At 36.5% G+C, this 23,186-nt stretch overlaps 1 protein-coding gene across 5 annotated transcripts in view; it reads left to right on the plus strand.

Annotated features, from left to right (window-relative positions):
* SBF2 (SET binding factor 2) overlaps positions 1-23,186 on the plus strand; it is a 230,197-nt gene that overhangs the window by 151,599 nt on the left and 55,412 nt on the right. For all 5 annotated transcript variants that reach the window (XM_021529470.4, XM_085580076.1, XM_021529472.4 and 2 more), the window contains exon 17: positions 13,483-13,551. In XM_021529470.4, the coding sequence (XP_021385145.3) occupies positions 13,483-13,551 (69 nt within the window). The remainder of the gene's footprint in view (positions 1-13,482; positions 13,552-23,186) is intronic.

The following is a 23,186-nucleotide window of genomic DNA, read 5'->3' on the forward strand; positions in this document are numbered from 1 at the left end:
CTGAATATTTTTGGTCATCGTGATGAAAAGCAGACATGTGTTTGTATGCTGCTCCTCGCTGCTGTAAATAAAACAAGTCTGGGTCAGGAATTGTGTTCTACTGCTGTGCAGTTGCTCTCCAGCCTGGCTGGGAAAGAGGTGAACTGATGAAAGGTGGTAAAAAACAAACCAAAACAAAGAGTCTTTCATGTTGGAAAAAAATAGGCACTTTGCTAATATAACAAGCTATGTGAAATCAGTTTTTATAAAACCTGTTTTTACAGTTTTTATATCTATAAAAATAAGGAAGCGACACACGGAATTTTGGTTTTATATAAGATGTTAGGTATGTTTATAAAGTGTATTACAGTACAGGTCCATCATTCCCTATGGATGTGTGTATAACACTGTTAATTATGTGTTCATGCATTTCATCTGCTCTGAGTCCATTTAATATGTACAGTAAGTGGCAGAATATTGCATGGTACTGATTTGCTGTGCTCATGCAGTGACTGTGCCACTGTGGCCACACTTGTGTACAGTCTATTTTTAGGAAAAGGAATTCCTGTGTAACGTGGTGTCTGCTCTTCCTTCCCTGCTCTTCACCCATCAAGTACCTGGTAAGCCCAGGCAGAGAAGCTGCAGTGAAACATTTCTGCAAAGTGTGCTGCCTTGGCCACCAGGAGAAACACAGAGATAGGCAACTGGCTTGTTGTTTCTAGAAGGAATTTTGTGAAGTTTCTGTTTCTAAGTGCTTGATTTTACAGAATTTTGCATAAAAATTACTAATGGGTGGCTGTAAGATCCTCATTATTTTTCAGATATGGTCATTTCTGAAGCATAAAGAAGATGGAATATCCAGAGTCTTCTAATTATTTGGCTGCTGTCATGTTTGCATAACCTTTAGTTTAAACAATTGAGATCTCGACAGCTTGCATTCAAAAACTGAAGTGTGGTGCTGAGATAAATACCATAAAACACAGGCCAGTTCTGGGTTTTGTCAAATATTTTGTGTAAACTTTGACAAATGCATTAATATGACAAACAAACAGTAGTGAACTGTGTGACATTTTAGAATGATTTCTAAGGAAAAAAGCATAAGAATCAATTTCTTTACAGTAAAACACCTCCCTCCTCTTATGTTAATTGCAAGTGTGTGCCATTCTAGAACAAGAACATAAAATAAAGGTGTAAACAAAAGAACATTTGACAATCTGCATATGTTGTAAAAAATTCTTGCAGCTGTTGACATACTTTTTCAATATTACAGACCAGCATTATGACTTAAATAATTGGCTTTTAGGAATCACGGAAAATGCCATGTAAACATGCTTTAATGAGGATTATTTTTAGTAATTCCCTCCCTGTACTCAGTCACGGGGGCAGGCTTTAGTATCTAGTGATCCAACGAAGTATTTAAAAATTACTTTACCTAATGTCTTTAGATAAAACAAACAAATCTCATAAGCCCCTTTCCCTACCTCTCCCCTAATTCTTGAACTCCAAAGTCCAAAACTGCACTTGGGAGTTAAGAATTGGAACTGGAAGTGCATGTTTAACAGTCTGAAATCCTACAATGTTTGTAAATGAACAAATTTATTTGATTTTCTATACAGATTATTTGACTTTTGAGGACAAAAGGAGCTTCTTTTGATTAAATTAAGTCCTTTAGTCAGTTGAACACCTTGTAAAACCTTTACTTGGAATGTTAATAGATTAAACATCACTTTAAAGAATAAAAATCCTTTGTTATACATAAGTAAATTCCATACAATTGACATGTAATATTCTCTATCCCTTCCAGGTATATGGAATGAAAGATCTTTCTAGGTCTTACTCTAATTGTAATAACAATAACAATGCACTTAAAATCAGCCCAGAGAGTGTACCATGAATTTCAGCACTTCTTCTTTAGAAAGAAGAAGATTTTTCCTAGTCTGCATTATAATGCTCTGTAATATTCTAATTTCCAAATTCAAGACACAGCCTGTACATGAAAAGAGTGGGCATCAGAACTGATTAATTTAAAATCAGTTCAGCAAATCATATCAAATTGAATCAATTAGTTATTCCAACCAGTTTAAGGATAAGGTATTTTGTAGAGATTTTCATCAAAATCAGGTATGTAGCATCTCTGTTATTGTTAAAGCAGTGGTGAATTTTGGCTGCATCATCACAGTCACATCTCGTTGCACAAATGGGCTCCAGCAGATGACACAGCAGCATCATGCTGATGCACCCAGCTCTCACCCTGTGTATTCATTTAGAAAATGCATTATTTTAGTTTCTCTGAATAGGAGAAGATTTGAAGAAGGAGAAGGGTGGTAAGTAAGAGTATTTGAAATTTTTAGTAAGTTGTTGACTAGCAGCACCTGGCAGGATGTCTCACAGGACTGAACCAAGAGCCACACTCCTAAATGTCCTTGAAAAACACGAAAGAACAAGATGTAAAATTTTAGCAGCATAAGGAACTTGGACAAAAAGTGACCATCAACATGAGCGTGGTACTGAAAGAGAGGGTAAGGGGTACTGTGGAATTCATGTCAGCTGTGATAGTGAAGGTCTTCATGAAAGCTTGAGGACTTCTTTGGTACTTAGAACTGCAGGTGAGATAAAAGGAATATATCAGGATATCTACTCATATTTCTTGTTGGGAAGAGACACAGATAAGAAATACGTATCATTTGAGTCATCACATTTATTGTACATGGCTGATAGTTCTTGCTGATACAGTGTGTATCATTCATGCACTGAATAATGCCATGCTGTCCAGAAATGATCTGTTGATCTTCAGAATTGTATTCTGCTCTCATTTGGTGATTTGCTTGTGTGTTCTCTGGAATTGGAGTCAGGCTGGTTTTAGGATGCCAAAGCCATTGCTAATGCTTGAACTTCTCAGTTTTTGTTTTCACTCCCTGTTCTTTTTTTATCCAGCCATTGCAAGCTGGCTCATCCTTCTAAAACCTCTAAATATGAATTGTGAGGAAAGAATTTCAAACAGTATGGCTATAGTTGAGACTTGGAACTTCACCAGTATTGCATTGTACCCCAAGATACAGAAGTTTTATTAAACTTCTCCTTGCCATGTACTGTGGTTACATAGCAGAGCTATCCTTTCTGCATTTTTTTCATGAAATAAGAACAAAACAGGTATTTGGAACAAAACCTTCTGGAAGGAAGATCAGATAGCCAAGGAGAAGATTTGTCAGGGTTTTAAAATGGATTAGCTGGCAATCCAAAATCTGGCAAAGAAGGCTTTCTCTGTGACTAGTTAGCTGGATGTTGCTACTAGCAGTGATTTAGAAGGCTGTGGAAAAGAAAGGGATCATAGCAAGATTTCCTAGAATTTGTACCAAAGAAAGAATTTTGCTGGAAGGCAATACTAGTAGTACACTCCTGTTTCCTTGGTCCACACAGCAAGCTCAAGGATGTCTTCTTTCCTCTGGTTGTGTTTGCTCTGCCAAACAGTCTTTACAGAGAACAGGAGTTTTTTTAAGGACATCCAAACATGCCTCTTCAGCTAGATGACCAAATAGTATGTTTTGGCAGTTTGCTTTTTCACTTCTGTAACCAAAGTTGGAGGAATTACCTCATGGAATTCTAACCTTCTTATTTCCTGAAGCCATTTAAAAATTCCAGAGAAAAGTATCAATTCAGCAAACTTTAAGTCTGAAGGGTTCTGAGGGAAGTTCTACAATTGCCAGTTCAAAATTGTTTTAGTGTTTCTTCCATTGTCTTTATCTCTTACAAAAAAATGCTTCATGCTTGTTTTCCCTTGGATTCTTAGAAAAACAAACATTTCATTAATAATCAAGAAATTAATTTTAATAAATGTTTTGCAATAAACAGTTCCCACATGTCCTGTGCATTGAACCACCAAAAAGTGTAAGATTTATAATAAAATCTGTACCTGTATGAAAGAGGTGGCTGCTGTCAATGCACTGCTAAGTACGATCAAAAAGTTTAAAATACTTAACATTAAGTTAAATAAAAATATTGGGTTTTATATGTTTTCCTTTTTCATAGTTTAAATATTTGTATTAGAATATATATTCCGTTGACGGATGCTGTCTCGGAGGCAGCACTTTACTAAATCAAGCAGGCTTGAAATCTCAGAGTCTCTGGGGCTTTTCAGGCTTTGTAGCAACATTCTTCCTTGATCACACAGATTTGATGTGTTAATCAAAGTGGACAATGCTCTACAACATGCTACTTAATCATGCACAACATATGTCTTTCAGTTTCCCAAATTTGCTTCAAGTATTCTTTTCTGTGAACTGTATTATCCTTGAAATTACTTTATCGCTGGATTTTTTTTTTTTCCTCTAGAAAAATGGGATATTTCTGATGACTTCTCTAGTAACATGATTTTTTTCATGATGTGCAGTGTGCCTAATTCTGGTTGTTGTTTCAAGGTTGATTTTTGGATTAAGCAATTTCTACAACAGCTTCCATTAATGTTGTTAAAACTGCACTACTCTTTGAAACATAACTGAAGATTTACATTCCAGCCTATTAAGGAACAGAGAGGTCTGGCAGTGGAATTGGCAACGAGGGATTTTAGGTTCTGTCAAGTTCACCAGCACAGCTAATACAGTGCATCATCTGTGCCTGAGAGTGGAAAAGCCCTCGCTGGCTGAATTGGAGATTCAGAACCTTTTTAGTCAGAATTTCCTCCGAGAAACCCACAAAACGCCACTTGTCATCCTTGAAATTCTGCAGCCATTGCAGGTCATCCCAGAAATATCCTCTTCCAGCAGCTGACACTTGTTTCATGGATCCAGAAATGGGGCTGCACCAACAGAGCTGATCCAAGAAAACTTCCTCCAGGAGCAGCTGGTCGGTGTCGTTCATGTTGTCCTTTGGTGCAGCTGTGCACAGACCATCTGGTGCCCCTGCCAAAAGTGTAGGAAAGCTTTTCAGTAATATCAAAGTTGGCTTAAAAAGCCCAAAGCTGTCCTGCAGCAAGATGTCAAATATGTATTGAAGAGACCCCATTTTGGGCAGTTGGTGGAAAATGCCTCTGCCAGGGGCAGTGCTACTGCCAGGCAAACATGGGCTTGGGTTCCCAGGGGCACCTGGGGATGCATTGGACATAGATATAGGTACAGAAAATTGGCACCAGCTTTCTTGCCAATAATTTCTGTCTGTGCTAGTTGAGCATGCTCTTTTCTCTTTTTCTATTTATTTAGGGTTTTTGGGATTCTTTCAGTTGTGCTCTTTCCTGAAGGTCTCTTGGTTCATTTCCATAAACTTTCTAATTGCTTTGTTCTTTTTGCCCCTGCTGTAACTCTTTGTGAGACTAATGTTTTAGGATTTTTGACTTGGTTTGATGTGTATGGCACAGCACCTGGCTCCTGGTGCTGTCTGTATGTAGTTCATGTTTCCATGTGCAGTTACCCTGTCCCTTGTACAGATCTTTCTCTGTAAACACAGGCTCTTTCAGTCTGTGTCTGCCAGGCTGTGATGCCAGTCAGCAGCAGTCCTGCCCTCCACCGTATTTACCACTCTCCCAAATTTGATGTCAGTCAGAAATGTGATGAAGGTGCATGTCATGCCATTTTCCATGTTGTTTATGAAAACATTCACCACAGTATCAGGCCCTGAAAACAGGATTCAAAGCCACCTGCCTGCTAAACCTTGAGCCTGACAGTGAAGTCAGTTTTCTACTCTTTCCTCCAGACTTTCTCTCCCAGCTTGTCCCCAAGGGTACCAAAGGAGCCTGCAAATCACAGGCTGTTCTTTCCTCAGATACACAGCTCAGTATTTCATTGAAGAAATGAAATGTTTTCCTTGGTCAGCTGGTTTTTTGTGTTTTAAATCACTTTTTTGCTCTTTCTGTGTCTGGAAATGCTGTCTATGGGGACTTGCTCCCTACTGTCCAGCCTGTAGCTCCCTCAAACCTGTTCCTTGCCTCCTTTGAATTATTGTAGAAGGTTTTATTTCTGGTTCCCCAGAAAATCAGTTGGCAAGAGACTGAGTCTCCCAAGGGGAGAACCTTGGGGATTAGAAGTTCTTTTTCCTAAGATGATGTCATTGAGGGTTCTTAGCATAAATAAAAAATTATTTTGCTATCACATGCTATTCAGTGGAAAATTTTCAGTGAGCCCTACTTCCAAGTTACATTTCATCAGACACTATTCAGTTTCTCCATGGTGAACTAGACCCAAAATCTTTTGGTAACTGCTCTGAACTGAGCGTCAGCTCATTACACGACAGAAGATGGATGTAAAATTCCATTTCTAGCCAAACGTTTTTCTTCTAAAGTGAAAAACTGATTTTTCAGTGAATCGCTTTACATACCCATATACATCTGATTAATTTTTTTAGGAGTTCATTCCTGTTAAGTTTTAAAAGTTGTATAGAATGTGTTCTGATGATGTGACACAGTTTTATTAAAAGTATGTGAAATTGGAAAATCACATGAAACTTAGAAAAGAACAGTAAAATTAAGCAAGGTGAATGTATTTGTACATATTTGAAAATGTATATATATTTGAAAGTTTTTGCTTTAAAATTTAGGAGAGGAGATGCTGCTGGGAGTAAGGCTGTGTCTCCTGTGTACTTGTGAACTGATTTGTTAATATGTAACTGGACTATACTGTAATATGGCATCTATTTTAATAGTTCTTTTAATGTCCTAAGCATTTCTCTGTTGTTCCTTAACTCAATTAAACAGGCTGCCTGTACAGCAGTTTACAGAGTATCCTGTGTTAATGTTTTGCAGTGGCTGCTGAAGTGTTTCGGTCTTCCAGGGCTCTAGGAGTACACTGCAGTTCCTAGATATATTATCAATTAATCACCCCCTCCAACTGAGCAGTTAATGGATATTGATCGCTTTTTTATCATTAATTGCAATGTATTCTATCATTTGAGTGTTGTTTGTCAAAACTTTTTACAAATTGCTCTGCAGGACCTTGTATCACAGCTGGTGTAGTTTAAGGTTTGGACAGAGTCACTGTGAATGAAGCCCTGCTGTGAAATAAAAGTCAAAAGGCATCTTGGCATCCCAACCATTTCCTTGGGAGAAGATTACAGCCTGAGTATGTTGAACTTTATTGCCATGGGCCTCATGACAGTATTCAGAAACATGCATGGCATTTCTGTTAAAGAAACTCAGATGTGCTGAGACACGAGGGATGGCATTCTTGTTTTTATCAGTATCTTGCAAAAAAAGTTACATGTTTTTGGGCTTCTGGGGTACAGAAAAATACAGTGACAAATGTGTAATTTATGCATATAAAAATTAAGGTTCCCGATCTCCTAAATGTAATTTGTAACAAGGAGGAGGAAATGACTTACCTCAAGCCTAGACGGAAATGTGTTTATTGAGAAAGCATGGGGGTTGGGGGGGCTTGACAGCTCTTCTTTGAGTGAAATGTTGTTTCTTGTTTTCACTTGCTGTGAGATCAGGAGTAGGATGGGGCTGCATAGAGAAAATTTGTTGTATTTGCTAGCTTGTGAATGTGTGGAGTAAAGCAAAAGGAAACTTGAAAATCGTTGGACACTATGTGCTTGTGTAATTGCATCTGAACTGCTTTGATTGAATCCTGTTCCTTATACCACTATGCTTCAAGGGCAGGCAAACTTATGATGATTCAAGGCCAGGTGAAGACAAACCTGAAGCTCCTCAGGAAGTAAAATACCTCCAAAATAAAACTGGGTCTCCTGCCTGGAATGGCAGCTTTGCAATATCTTGCATCCTGTTGCTGACAGGATAAGTTCCTTGATTTAATGGTCTTGCAAAGGCTCCTGATGAGGCAGAAAGACCACAAAGTCAAAACAAATCAGTGAGGATTCTCCTGGGCTGGGTGCTGTTCTTCTGCACTGGCATCACTCTGTGATGGCCATAGAGGGTGCAGAGGGTGTTACATGTGGCAGAATTCAGAGCACGGGTCAAGTCTGTGATCTGGACTTTGTGTTCAATTACTGCTGTCAGCCCAGGGTATGAGAAGCTGCTTATCAAAAGCCCAGAGATCTGATCAATGCTAAACTTGGAAACCACAGATAATAAGAGTGTCCTTGTCTTGGTTTTATTAACTGTGAATCCCTGTACCAGCGATTAGGCAGAACAAAAATAAAATTAAAAGCTTGTGTTAATGAGCGACGCATGAAATGTATTAGGGTCATTTATGAAGGAAGATTTGGTTTCTGCTAATTAATACTTTTGAAATGCTCTTTATATTCTTAACAAGACAAGAATTTTTAAAAATAATGAGGATTTTCTTAGGGCCGTATCTCCCAAGTTTTGAATTTGTTCTTATAATTCTGTCAAAAGTTAAGGCAACAGGTAGTGAGCTCTATGGATTTTCTCAGTATGTCTGCTTTTCATCCTGTTTTTCAGGTCCCAGTAGTGTTCCACTTAATAAAATTGTAGCTGCTTCAATAAGGTTTGATTTCACCTTTATCAACAAAAAGGAAAAATTTGATCCCACTGTAAAGCAAAGCAGCAGCTGACATTGATGGTGACTTCACTAGACAAAGCTCTATATGAATAGTAGCAAAAAAGTAAATGCACATGGATTTTCACTGAAAAAAGCAATTTTGCTTATGAGTCTAATAATGATTTAGACTTTCTTGTGAAGTTAATTATGTGATGCTAGTAAAAGTAGTATAAGTGATTATTATCACATTGGCATTTATTTCAACAAACTAATTTTAACTATGGCTTTATCTGTGAAGTTAAAACTTTTAAGTTAAATACTTTTTAAAGTTATTTTGGAAATTCCAAGTAGGACTGAGGTTTTTCAAGACAGCATATAATTATATTAGCTGTAATCAGATATTGCTAAATTAATTGTCGGTTTATTTACTTACATTTTTGATTCTGTAAGGATTGAATATAAAGGACATTGATGGTAGCATCAGTTTACACAGAAGATGTTTTCTTTGATCAAAACTCATTTGTAATAGTTCAATTGCATTAATTTTGTATTTGTAGATGAATGAGTAAAATCTGTGCAGCTTATCTAATAAAAATGAAAAATTACCTCATTAATATTAAGGTATGGTTATGAATAACACTGCAGTTCTACCTGATGAATCTCTATTCCTTTTAGCAAACAAAACAATTTTTCTAAGCTGGGCTGTTGAATTCTTACTACTACAAAAGTAGTAGCTTGTGCATCAGGATTGACAGTTCATATTTTCAAAATACAAACTGCATCAATAATAAAAATTCAGTGATTCATTAAAACCCTGCCCACATAATACATCTGTAATAATTGGGATTAAAACCTGACACCAGTGAAGTAATCTGTTGAATTTGTAACTAATGTTTCACCTGTAATTTGTTGATGTTCTGCACATAGTTACATGTGCTGACTTAACTGTTCTTGGGTTAGTGCTTTAAAAACACATCTGACCCTAAAGTTTCTGCCTTTTTTTGGTTTTTTTTTTGTTTTTCTGGATTCATTCTGAGCTTAGTCCTGCAGGGTGATGAATGCTCTTCGTATGTCTGAAAATTGACTTCAGTTATTCTCAGGAGGGACAGTGCAGTGTTGAGCAGCATTTTTAACAGAGCATGCACGCATCCTCCTGTGCTGCCAAAAAGGTATGGATCAAGTGCTGCCATATTCAGCTTTTTAGTTTGGATTCAGTGCATGCTACAGTGATTTCATGTGATAGTCAGGTCTGTGGGGAAGTCAGTCTATTTGTGGTGTTCCTGAATGTAAGGCAAAATTGGATCCCAAGTTTTTAGCATACTCAGATTTCTGCAGATTATTAAAAATATGATGTCTGTTTGAAAAGCTTAGTGCCTAAAGCAGAATGGGTTTTAATGCAGGAAGATACTGTATCAGGTAGCAGTTAATGAGAGATACTATCAAGATGAATTTAAGAAGAAAATTCCACCTCAAATGTTATCTAGATGTTCCATACATGTCTTCTAGATTTTTATCATGTGACTAAGGGAAAACAGAAATCCCTAAGTGTAAGTTGTTGTTTAATGCAGGAAGAGAGGTAATTTTTGTGCACTGCCACAGTGCTTCACTGGCTTGGGCTTGCTCTTGTGGGATATCAGAGGGAATTTAACAGCATTTTTGGACCTGCATGTCCAGGAGCAGATCAGGGGAGATCTTTTCCTGGGGTGACTTTTCCCAGCTGTTCATCACTAGGACCACTCTGCAGAGGGCATCTCAGCTTCGTGGTGGTGCACAGTTCCTGGTGGTGTACAATTCCTGATGATGCACAGTTCATGATGATGTACAGTTCATGATGGTGCACAATACCTTGTTTTCCAAGCAAGCATTCCAGGCAGTGCCTGTTCTGAAGCCAAGAGTGAGGAGCAGAGCTGACTCTTTCCTTCAGCACCAGAAGCCTAAGCCACCTACCAGATTCCAAAAGTCATCAGTGCTCCCCCATATCAGCCCCATGTGTCCAGCCAAGCAGCCAAAATCTGTAACTTCCAAGCTCTCAGCTCTGCAATCTAATGACAATATGGAACCACCAAAGTTTTGCTGCATATTTAAACTGACTGGAGTATAAAAGTAATTCACATGCGTTGTCGAAGTAAGTGATGTAAGGAAAAATATTTTCATTTCTTATTCACTTGTCAATTCAGTGTAGCAAAGCTATTTTAAGTGTACATGAATTCCTGTAGTGTTTCCAATCTGCTACAGAGTTCAGCAACTGTCTGGATATAGGATCAGTATGGCCAGAGCAATGTGCCAGGTTTTCACTCAATTAGGCATGGATTCAAAGCAGTACTCTGCATATCTCATGGTGGAAGTCTGTATTTCACTGTCAAAGGACGTTGGGTTTTTTTGGTGATTAATTTGCTGAAAATAATTTTTTCTCCCTATATGTGTTTCAGCTTCATTTTGTGCAAATTAGGTGGAAAAACTTTGATTATTTTATGGTATTTGATTTTTCTTTACTTCTGTAGCAACAGTAAGAGCATTTTTCACAATTGGTAAAGACATTATATGTAAGGCAGCTGGATTGCATTGTTTCAGGAGTCTAAATTAATTACCTACAACACATATATGACATTTCCAGTACTTTGGTTTGTTTGTAAAATTGAGAAGCTGAGATTTCAGTGCAACATCTCTTTTGTCTATGGCATTCTGTCTTGAAGTTACAATGCAGGTAAACAATTAATTAATTCCACTCATCTTAAAACAACAGTGTTGTAATTTATTCCTAACTGAGATAATTTTGTATTCCTTGTCATATAGAGGAGAAGAAAAAAAAATATATAGAGATAGTACTTCCACATTACAAGTCCATGTACTACTGACATGGAATATGTGGAGAATTTCATACTTGAAGGAAGGAATGGAAAAATAATCTAATGTGTTGTTTATATGGTGTTGATATATATCTTTGAGACATATGTTAGCTCTTGGAGTATTGAATGCTCTCTAGGTGAAGATACATTGCTCAGTTTTTATAAAGATATTTTTATGTATATTTTGGATAAAAGCCCGAACTCTTTGAAATAATTTGAACTAAGGGATTAAGTAGGTAACCTAAAATTGAGGATGGATTATTTTATACCTGGTTATAAATAATCACATACAGAAATAAGATATGTATTTCTTTGAAAGCTGTTGCACATTTCTAAAGATTGGAAAGTCAAATTTTAAGTGGAAAGTGTTCTTGTTAAGTGAAAAAGTAGTAAGAATATTTATCATATTTTGAACTAAAAATATGTATGCTAACTTCCAAATGGGGATTAAGGATGTGGATAACAATAGGGAATAATGCAGAAATGGAAAATTGAAAGCAGCTGAGGCTATGTCCTTTAGCCTTATGCTCTGAGATTTTACAAACTAATTTGGGTTTGCTTTATATATATTTTGCAATACCAAGAGGCATCACTGGAACATTTATTGAGTTTTTCAGTGTCCATTTTTGTTAGTTTTCCTCTACCAGATTGGAAGTGTGTTATGAAGTGTGAGCACTTGCCAAACTCATGTTGTCCATGCACCGTTAGCATTCATGCATTTGTGCAGAGTTAGACCCATTGGAACCCTCAGTAACGCTGTGCAGAAATAAACCTTCACAACTCTGAACTTGTTGTGTCCCTTTTCAGAATTTATGTGTAAGCAGTTTTCTAACTGCTGCTGTATTTAATTATAATGGACATTGCTGTTCCATTTACGTGAGCTTGATTAAAGCAATAGAAGATGAAGGATTTGTTATTGAGAAATCACAAAGGTTGAAATAGACTTTAAAATTATGAGAAGCAAAATAGTCTTGTGATGAGTTTTTTTGGTCTGTTGTTTTGAACCTGCAATCCACATGACTGCAGCCATTTAAGAACAAAAAATGAGATGAATACAAATAACATCCTAATAATCCATACCATTGTTGGTTTTATAATGCAGGTTTCATATTTCTGCTATCACAATTGGCTGGTGCCAGTTTTTTGCTAGTTCTGTTTTAGATAACTCTGATATGTTGAAGGCATAAATGTAAAGTCTGGCAGAGGAATAGTTGAGCTATATCAATGTTGGCATTTGTTAGTAGGAGTGGTTTGAGTTGCAGAGTGCCCACTGTAACAATAATGTTAAAAATTTTTAAATGAATTGTTCAACTGGAAATGTTGGTTGTCCTTTGATTATCCAGGGGCACAATGGTGATACATTTTTCAACTGTACAAGTATGTGCATTATTGTGTTCTTTAGTGATGGCAAAGAGCTGCTGAAAAAACACCTGATCACTTTTTGAAAAAGTATAATTTTTAACTCTTGTTGGGTATTTCTTATTCTTCTTTTTTTTATGGCCATAAAAATTCAAGTAGTTTGTTTTTTAAATATCAAGTTACATTCCAATTCTGCTTTCTTTTAAAAGACTTCCGTAATAAAATCACAACTTTCATCAGCACAATTACTAGTTGATTTACTTTGGCATACCCTTTTCTGCCTAGAGAGACATGAATGACACACTTGACTGTTGAATGAGGCATTCAAAGACTTGAAGAGAATGGGTTTTCATCTTCTTTTAAAGTTAACCTTGTGCCAAACTTTTGTAGAGGCTGTGGAGGTGATTATTTCATATTGCATAAATGTCACTTCCTTCACGTAGACGTTTTGAAAGGGAATTCTTTGGTCATCACATCACTTCCACTTTAGTCACGTTTGCTCTTGACCCAAATGGAAGCAAGCTACCTTTTTATTGTTTCCTAAATGAGGAAAACTTTCTTAATTATGTATAAACTATGTCAGTGAATTTGTATTTCTGACATATGAATGAGAAATTGGCTAATAAATTTCTAAAGTGGGAAGAGTCGCTTCCCACTATATTTCTCCAATACCTGTCTAGGAGAAATCATGAGAAAATAGTTTGATAGATAGAAAGATATGTATGTGTGTATATATATGTGTGTGTGTATATATATACACACACTCATAAATATGTGTTGTCTTTACATGATACCAAATGATTAAAGGTTCCATTACGTGTCAGGAGGATGCCAGACGGACTCCATAAGGCAGAAATGAAATTACAGTGCATAAAATGGTTTTGCTTATTTTCTTCCTTGTTTTTTTCTTGCAGGATTGTTCATCTTCAGAAGAATACAACATTGCTGCAGCATTGCTGCCCCTGACAACTGCCTTCTATAGGGTAAGTTTCTATTGCAACCACTGCTATTTTGTATTTTTTTACACCACATTATTAAAATGGTGAAAGAGATGACAGGCAGGAAGAGTAATTCTAAAACTTATTAATGTCAATGGAAATCATCAAATAGACTGATATGTACATTACTCTAGGACACTTATTGATGTTGGGTCATTAGGATTATGAGACATACACAAAATGCAGGCTATATGATGGGTTAGAGAATTACCATTGAATTATATTTAGTCACTAAAATAATAGAATAATTTCTGATGCTACTATGTAAGAACTATTTATTGCAGTTCTACTGTGTTTAATTTGGCAGGTTAAACATGCACTGGCCAATATAATACAATGGTCACTGTAGCAAAGTTGGCCAATAAAGTACTTGGCCAAAAGTACAATGAAGTTTCCAGTCTGTGTAGTTAGTTTTGGAGGATATTGTAGCTGGGTTGTTTTAACTGTGTATTTGTTTTCATTTTCTTGCTTTGGTTTCTTTTTTAGAGGCGGGGGGAAGTACATAATGTTTGATAGTGGCAAAATACAATATGATAGTAAATAAAAAAAATATAAATAATGAAAATTTTGTAAGTAATCATTTCAGAAGCAGAACTCTTGTAGTATGACTGTATTTCAATGTCCCAATACAGTAGTGTTTTCACCAGTTCTGGGTAGCTCTAGTCCTGCTTTTTAGGATGTACATACCTGAGGAGATAAGTTCAGAATATGGACTTGCTTGCAATATTAAATAAACTTTGCTTAATGTCAATATTGCTATACAACCAAGTTTGGGAAATAGGTGCTTAGCCATTGATAACTGGTACACGGTGATAGCGCAAAACAGTAATGGCTGTGACAGCTTATCTGCACATTAATAATATAGCAATTGAAAAATGCAACCTTCCACCTTTCAGAAGGCCATGGGGCATTTATCAGTAGCCAGAAATGCAGAAAGTTCCCTATTTTAGCTGAATGGAAACCAAGGTTTCTGCAACAAAAAGGCTACAAGATCAGTCAGTCATTTTTAGTTTAAATTATATGTTCTAATAAATTTCTGGCTTTTTTTGAACTAGAAAAATATTCTGTCATGTTTTTAGAATAAAAAATGTCAAACTTTACCAGTCATAGAAACCTGAATCATGTGTTGAAAGCAAGAGCAATTTTGACAAACTTAAATGTGTAGATTTCCTGACATTTCTTATTTAAACTAGTACTTAACAACATGTATGGAGCATGAAGTGGCAGGGTTTTTTCCTCTTGTTGAACTGTAAAAAAGTTTTCTTTAAATGTGTTTTAGTTTATAGCTGTACATAATAACCCACAGCTGCTCTTAGGGGAGAGTGTATATTTTCATTCTCTTATGTAAAGTAGCATGGTGAGATGTTAAGTTTTTCAATCCCAGCAAATTGACTTTCTCCCATCTTTAGATCCAAGTTTATCTTTCTCTGTTCCCTCTGTTTTGAGTCCTTCAGTAGCAGAATTGTTGTTTTGCATTTGCTGCTGCCACAAATATTTAATTTGAGGGAAGAGATAATGAGCTATAGAAATTTCCCTCTTCCCTATTTTATTCTTACTATTGCATAAATTCTACATTTTCAAGAAACTTCTACTTTCTTTTATTTTCTGGTTTTTAGTTTTGCTTATAAGAATAGCCAAGAGAGTCCACGTAGCTCATTACCTGGAGAGGTACAGGGAGTGTTTTGGGGTGTTGGAGCAGTTTGGTTAGATTCCTACCTTGGTAAAGTTTGATCAAGCAGGCAAAAAAAAAAAAAAAAAAAAAAAGACAACAAAAAGAGACTTTTAAATGTATTATCAGAAGTTTTGAAAAAAGCTTAAACAAGTTTTGATTTCACCATCAAGCAGAGCAAAAATCTGGATTGAATATAAATTATATTTAAGTAATTTCATCTACACACTCGTATTTTTTGGTAGAGGTACCAAGATCTCACACCATTTCTCTCACAGAAAGTTCTCTAAAATCTTTTTTTAATACCATGGACTATTTAACTCTAAAAATACACTCAGGAAACTGTGAGTCCCTTGGTGGAAGAAGCATGATGAGTTTTTTAATGTGCCTGACCTGAATTAAAAATTAAAATAACCTGACTATTAACTTGCAAAAGCCAGCTGTTAATGCATAATAGAAAAAGAATTTTGTTTTTCCCAGATCTAATCCTCAGGTTCAGTGATGGTCCCCTTTGGTATGTCCCATTAGATACAATTCTTTGGCAAAAGTACTTATTTTGGCATACAACTATTTATACTAAACACAAACTGACATGCTGTTCGGAACATAAGATTATTGCACTAACTTTGCAGTGGTTAGTTAAAATTCAGATTAACAGTTTAAGGTTCAGTTTGAGTAAAATTTATACTTTTGAGTAAACTGATTCTTTTTGAGTACAAAATTATACTTTTTGGAGGATCTTTCAGCTTCTCTAGAGGTTTTCAAAATTGTGTCATAAACTAGAGTGAATATTCTACCTGGCATGAGCTTGTGCTTCAACATGAAGAATTATCTTACCTCTGCCTCATGATTGTGTTGATGCTTCCCAAGGATGAAGCAGTGCCTGGCAGAGTGCAGTTCTTTTATTGGTGTTTCTGTTCTCAGAATACCATGTTTGATGCCAGCAGCCTGTTAAATCTCATTTCACCCACCCCTTTTGAGACTGGACAATGTTCTTAGTGCCAGGAATAGACAGGACTTGTGCATCTGACAGTGGCACAGGGTTTCATTTGTCTGTTCATTGGTGTCATTGTGCAGGCAATGCTCCAAGTCAAGTCATCCTGACAAAATCTGTAGTAAATCTAAAAGTATAGTAGAGTTCTAAGAGTCTGTACAGGTCAGTCCAGTCTGATATTTTACCATCTGTGTTTGCTGTAGCATTTTGATGGGAAATCATGATGGGATTTCATGTTGCAGTATTTCATTGTTAGTGTAATTCCTTTTCCTTCCAACGAAGTATTATAAAGAAGTTACACAACTTCACAGTTCCTTTATGGAAAGACTGTTGTGTTCATGAAATGTTAGGTTTCATTTTCTTTATCCAAGACAAAGCAGAGCACAAATGAAACAATTACCTGTTCTTCCCAAATAACTCCACTGTGTTTTACTGAACACAGTGCAGTCACAAAATATTTGAGGTGTATAAATAATGAGAAGGACGTGGTTTTGTTTGAGTTCAGCAGATAAGCCAAGAAACTGAGCAGTAACACAACTGAAAACTTGGAGGTGATGTTGGTAAGATTCTGGAATGGTTGTGTCATGCATTAGCCTTGAGGGATTTTAAAATATTTTTGGTAAAACAACAGAAAATTTAAAGAGGGGAGCAAGTTGCCATGATGTAACCCATCTTGTCTTAATGCCTTTGCTAATTTAAAAATTAGTCCAGGGTATTTCTACACAGATCCAATTAAAATTACAAGAAACATCACGCTGTGTACAGCGTGCTAGGAGCTCTTGGGATGTCTGGTGAAATTTCAGAATTCTCCCTGAAGTCTGGTGAGTGATCTATTGTGAAACTTGATCAGGCAGGATTTGATCACACTCTAAGTAAGAGCTGATGGGATTAAAGTCATAGACAGGAAGTCAGCACTGGTTGCATATTTGTGGCCTGGAGTAATAATTGAATTTTGCTAGAAAAAATAGTCCCTATGCTTTTTAAAATTTTTAAATATTGGACACAAGCTACTAGCAAAATGTGACTCATCAGTGACAGTAGACTTTGGTGTGTACTGCGAATGTCACAAAAACAAACAAATTTTTGCTTCTGGGTTAGAAAAAGGTTTTAGTTTACCGTTAGTAATACCGTTGGAATTTTGTTTAAAATTGAAACAATATAAATAAGATGTATTTATACGTGAAGATAAAAGAATTTTTCCATGTTTTCATGGTACCAATGACCCATGCTTCTTTGGTATGTGCTCACTTCTGTGTTTCAAGTGGAAATGTAGTATTCCTTGGTGGATAAAGTGAATAAAGTGTATAAAGTGGAAATGTAGTATTCCTTGTTGCTGTGGAAAAGAGGTCTTGTTCTACGTGTGGGAAGAGAGGAGGAGGGGAAGGGACCTGTTTTAATGATGTTTTCCTTGCATGAACTCGCGAGGAGCAGCGTGGCGCTTGCGCAAGCGGCGCTGTCCCCTCCACGGCGCTGCCTTCCCTCCTAGGCTGGCAGGATGTGGTGAGCCCCACGCTGCCTTCTGGAGAGCAGCCAGGCAGGAGCATGGCAGGCTCCAGTTCCAGCCTGTCCTGGACAATGGCATAGCAGCAGAGCTGCCACCACAGGGTCCCAGCGCTGCCCCAGGCAGAGGCCACCTCTCCATCTGCCCTCCCTGGCAGCTCAGCTGATGCTCGGCGCTCTGCTCAGCCTCTCTTGCATCCCTCACCCACTGAATGTTAAATGCAGTTGTGTTCTCCTCTCAACCTGATTGCTCAAATTATAGTCAAGTTTGCTACTCCTCAGGGATCTTTTCCAAAATTTTATGACTAAATTGTTGTGGTTAACGGGTATATGATATCTGTGTTCCCATACCTTTCTACCACATTGCATAGTCAACAGTAACACTTGCAAATTTTCTGTTGTTTGGCATTCAGAAGTGTTTACATAAAGGAAGTGGCGTAATAAAAATACACTATTGTAAGGGTAAACTTTTTTCTGTGTAGATGTTATGAATGGGTTTCCACATTTATAGACAAGCATTTCTTTAAATGGCAGGATTCAGAGCAGTATTATTTTTCAAAATCACAGGTTTATTAGAAAATTAGAAAATAATTAATTTCTGAGTCAGTTTTTTTAATGGTTTGATGTATGCTTGGAGAGTGCTGGTCTAGTTTAGGCAAAAATAAAAATGCAACAAAATGTCTCATAGTTTGGATGCATTACATTCAAACTGACATTTGTCTTAGCAAGATGAACTGGAGACTGCTTTAGAATTTTTATGTGACTAAATTATGTAATTCTTGGGAGGGAGAGAGGGAAAAACTGATTTTTTAATTGACTTTTTTTAAAATGCTTCTAAACCACACAATTTCAAATAAAATTTAAGTTGGATACTGATGTGAATTTTTTTGTAGAGCTTGAAATGGAATGAGAGAAATGAGTCTGCAGCTTTGCAGACTGGGGCTGGCTGAAATCATTAGGATATGGCATCATTAGGCCGTTCATCTGCATGGCTGCCCATTTTTCATTTGTACTCCATGTTCCTGTACTTTTGTTGAGAATGAAAGAGAATTACATAAAATCAGAGACTTTTTTCAGAGTTTTTAAAAGAACAACATTTGGTGTAAATAATTTAACTTAAAATCTTTGGATATAGTACACAACATTTATTCAGCTCATCTTAAGAAGTATCCTGGCAGCATTTTTGTGAAGAAAAGGACTTTCATCCAAGGGTTTTTTTTATAATCTTCAAGGAGAATACAAAATTGTGAGTTAAGTAAGAAGTTGAATTAATAAAAAAATGTGAAACTGGAAGTGTTTCATGTTAATTCATTTCATGAATATAAATAATTAGAATGTTTTCCATAGTGAATTATATGTGGTGTTTTGCATAGCACAATAATAAAATGAAAGTAATTTGAGTGTGGACTTTCCTAGCTGAAACAGGTTACCAAGTTTCAATAACAGTTATGGCAGATACTCAGTGGAACAAAGTCTTTACTCCTTGAAATGCCTGATGAAATGACTGCTCAACTGCAGAACCTGAGGGTGTAGGAAGGATTCCCAACTTCATGGATGAAGGCTTTCTCTGAAGATTGGAGGCAGTACTAGTGAAATTCAGAATAGTTTATAGTACTTTAATCATTATCATGAACCCTCCCCTTCCAAGAGAGACCCAATTCAAGGTTAATTATGTAACAGAAGCTGCATAATTTGAAATGTGCTCTTTGTTGTGTAGCAGCAGCTGTGAAGTCACAGGGAAGATGCTCCATGAAAGGCTGATGTGGAAAATCTGTGATTATGGGTGAAGAGTTAATTGCATTTTTATGTCTTTGTCAGGCAAATTTTACAGTTAGTGTCAGCTGGAATCAGTAGAATATTGGTCCACCTACTATGGAAAACAGTGGAATAATTTGGTACTAACATTATCTCTGTTACTTAATGACAACATTATATTACTGTTTATTTTAGAATTTGTGTAAATACCAGGGAATTGCACAAAGCTATTGGATGATGCAGTTAATTTAGAAAAGCAAAGTGAGTGGGTTTTTTTGCATTCAATGTGAATTTTGATTTTTAATTTTAATTTTTTCACAACTGTGATTGTCCCAAGTAATTCTCATACTCATCAGCATGCTTTTAGCCTCCTGGAAAGCTAGGAAGACTTTCTGTAATGTGTTACCTTTCTCCACTGAAATATTTTCATCCTTGCACCTAGTTATTGTGCTTCCTTCTAAAACTTTCTATCCTACTCTGGTGTGCTTGGATTAAAATCACTTCTGCTTTAAAATTCTTCACTCTTGAATTGCTGGCTTTAATTTAGGAAACTCCCATCGTGAAAGACTTCCTTTATTGTCTTGGCAAGGAGTTTTGTCTGCTTCCATTAATTTTCTTTTTGTATCTCTATCCTGCCAGTTCTGATACTATCTTAGTCTATGGAAATGTTTTTGTGACTGAAATAGTATTAAGTAACATTATTTTTAGTACTAAAATTATTTTATTTATCCATTGTCAGAAAGCTAATCCCTTTAATATAGAAACATATTTAAGTTGCCTGCTTGAAAAGAACATGGCTATATCATGTAATGAATGGATAATAGGGAAGAAGCTGAACCACAAAGGAACATTCCCAACATTATCAAGTGTGTATATGAGCATTATTTGCATTCCTGGAAAATCCAGGAGCCTTAATTGTGGACCAGAACTGCTGGTGTTACTTTTGTACTAAAAAACAGAAAAATGAAGAAACTTACCCTCAAGAGCTTACAACAAGTATTTGAAATAAGTAATAATACTTGAAGCCAGGCAGTTTGAGGCATTGGAAGGAAGCTGTGGAGTCATCATTATTGCTCATGATTCATGACAGTCATCATTATTCATAGTAGTAATCATTACTGTTGGTGATTCTGTGTACCAGTAGGTTAATTAGGGCTGAAGTTTTAATAGACATGGCCTAAAAGCAGGGTTTTATTGACTTTTGAGAGAAAATAATGTGGTTACTTGGCAGGTGTTTATGAACATGAGTGGGATCATGGAAGAGCATTTTTAAGGCAATGGTCGAAGTTCTGTCAATATTTCTAAACACTCCTCCAGTCAAAAGTTTTATTATATCCATTAAAATTTATTTTCATATAAATATTATAGTTCAGTAAATTATTTTTGTAAGAGCAAACATACTTTTCATGTTAAAACAGGAATCTGGGGATTCTTGTTAGTTATGATTGAGTACTTTTGCAGTATCCCTTGCAAACACAGGCACCCAAAAGTCATCTCTGATCCTTAAGATTTTAACTTGTGTACTTTGCTTCTGATAGATACATAATACATGCCAGTAGGATATATTTTATGTCTTTGTAGTGGAAAATATCTTACTTCCAAAACTATTTTACATGGGGGAAAAGGAAATTAAACAAGAAAGTATAATACAACAGGTTAGCATATTAACAGGAGAGACTAACTAGAGAATGTTTTTAACAAGGAATTTAGGAAATCCATTACTGAGGTAACTTTGCTCTGTTGAAGAAGCTGACTTTCCCAGAATGATAACACAGTGGAAAAATAATTTAGCAATCTGTAGTTCCTTTCCTTAGTGGTTTGTGGGAGGAAGTACTTGGTCACAAAGAAAAAAAAGGCAATTTCCCCCAATTAAAATGAGACGTAATGATAAATTTTGTAGTAAATTTGTGTTACTGAGGAACTGACCACTATTGCCTAGGATAAGGAGGAAGCTTTCTGTTGCATTTCCTCTGTATTGGACCACATCATTTGTAACTTATTTCACTTGAGCTTGTTTTCTAGAAATGATACATAACCCTGGTTTAAGACGTTTAATTTCGTTATTGCCCATCTCTTTACGTTGTTACTTCTAGGGGGGATTACAGTGTTACAGAAATTCTGATTCACTTCGAATTTTCACCATGAAAGAATTTCTGGTGGCTTAATTAAAATCTAGTAAAGCTTCTGAGCTTCATGTGAAGGAATGTAAATGAAGTAACAGAGTCCCCCATGCGTTTTCCATATGTGTAAGGTCAACTTTGCCTCCTCATCACCACGTCCTTATCCCGGTAGAATGGAACTTTCTTCATGAAAACAATTTCCTTCACCGAGTTCCATTTCATTGTAGCATTATTATCTGATTTGAGCAGCATTATTTTATGTTTCCATGAGAGAGCAAATGCTTACAGATGGTAAGGGAGAGAAATTGCTGCTATATTTGTGTGTATTGCCTGCTTCTCTGTGAATGTCTCAGTTGCCATCCTAGATAGCTCACCAACAATTTAAACTGAGCGTGACCAAAGAATTGAGGTGTCACAAACACTTTTCTTATGTACATGTCCAATTGACTTAAGCCCAAATTTGGAGTTTTTATCTCCTACTCTTGTTTTTATCCATATCCCTGCATTTTTTTCCATTTGCTGCTTTTGTACCCTTCATGACAGTACCTACAGTTGGAATTCTTGATGGGATGCTCTTCTTGACTTCCTCTGATTAATCACAGCTCTCTGAACTTGTGCATACCACATCAGCTCATTGTCATGAGTTCATAGCACTGTGCCAGGAAGAATTCACAGGGCAGGTGTTTGCTCTCCTCTTCCTCGTGCCTTGCACGTGCCAAAACTGCACCTTACCATTTGGCAGAACTGTTCCTGATAATATCCTCCTCTGGAAGGCACTTCCACTCAGCACCTCATTTTCTGTGTCTGTTAGTCAAACTGGATCTTGTTTGAGCTCTCAAATGGCTTAGCTCAGAGTGCAAGTTCAGTTTTCTTGTCCTTACTTTCAGAATTCTTCATAATATTAAGGTTCTTGATTTTGCCCATCCTCTTTCTTTCACCATGTAGTATATCTATAATTCATATTGCCAAGATAAGATCTATTGCTGTTAAAATTTTATGAATTTGCAGTTGATATTCTTTATTGAACCCTTACATCTTTCAAATTTGCTCATCCTGTTCTTGAGGGCTACTTGAGGACTATTGTTTTAATAGTTTCCTCAGATAAGGAACTGCTGCATATTGAGAGAAATTCAAAAATAATTTGACCAGTGAAGACAGAGAAAGCTCCTACAGAAGAAGGAAAATAATAATCAAAGAACTACTAGAATGAAGTGACAGAAGAACTTAAAGTAATTACTTTACCTACCCCCTTGGGGGTTGCTCTATTTAGCTGGGCTTTAAGTTACATATCAGGTCATCAGTAATTCTAAGAACCATTATTTGAATCTAGATAAAACCCGTCAACTGCTGAGATTTACAGGGTTTATTTGTTTCTGGGCACAGACCTGGATAACAACTTTGTGCTGTGGGTTGTTTTTGTGGATAGAGCCAATGCCACCATTCCAATGCACTCACAGGTGCACACTCACTGCTGAACCACCTGATCCAAAATTCAGTGACGTTTAAGGAGATTTTCAAAATAACTGTGTCAAAGCTTGAAAAACTCTTCAGATGGATTCAACACTTAACTGAGAGTTTGTGA

The sequence above is a fragment of the Lonchura striata genome, chromosome 5, assembly GCF_050655825.1.
Source record: "Lonchura striata isolate lonStrDom1 chromosome 5, ASM5065582v1, whole genome shotgun sequence".
Taxonomy (NCBI): Eukaryota; Metazoa; Chordata; class Aves; order Passeriformes; family Estrildidae; genus Lonchura; species Lonchura striata.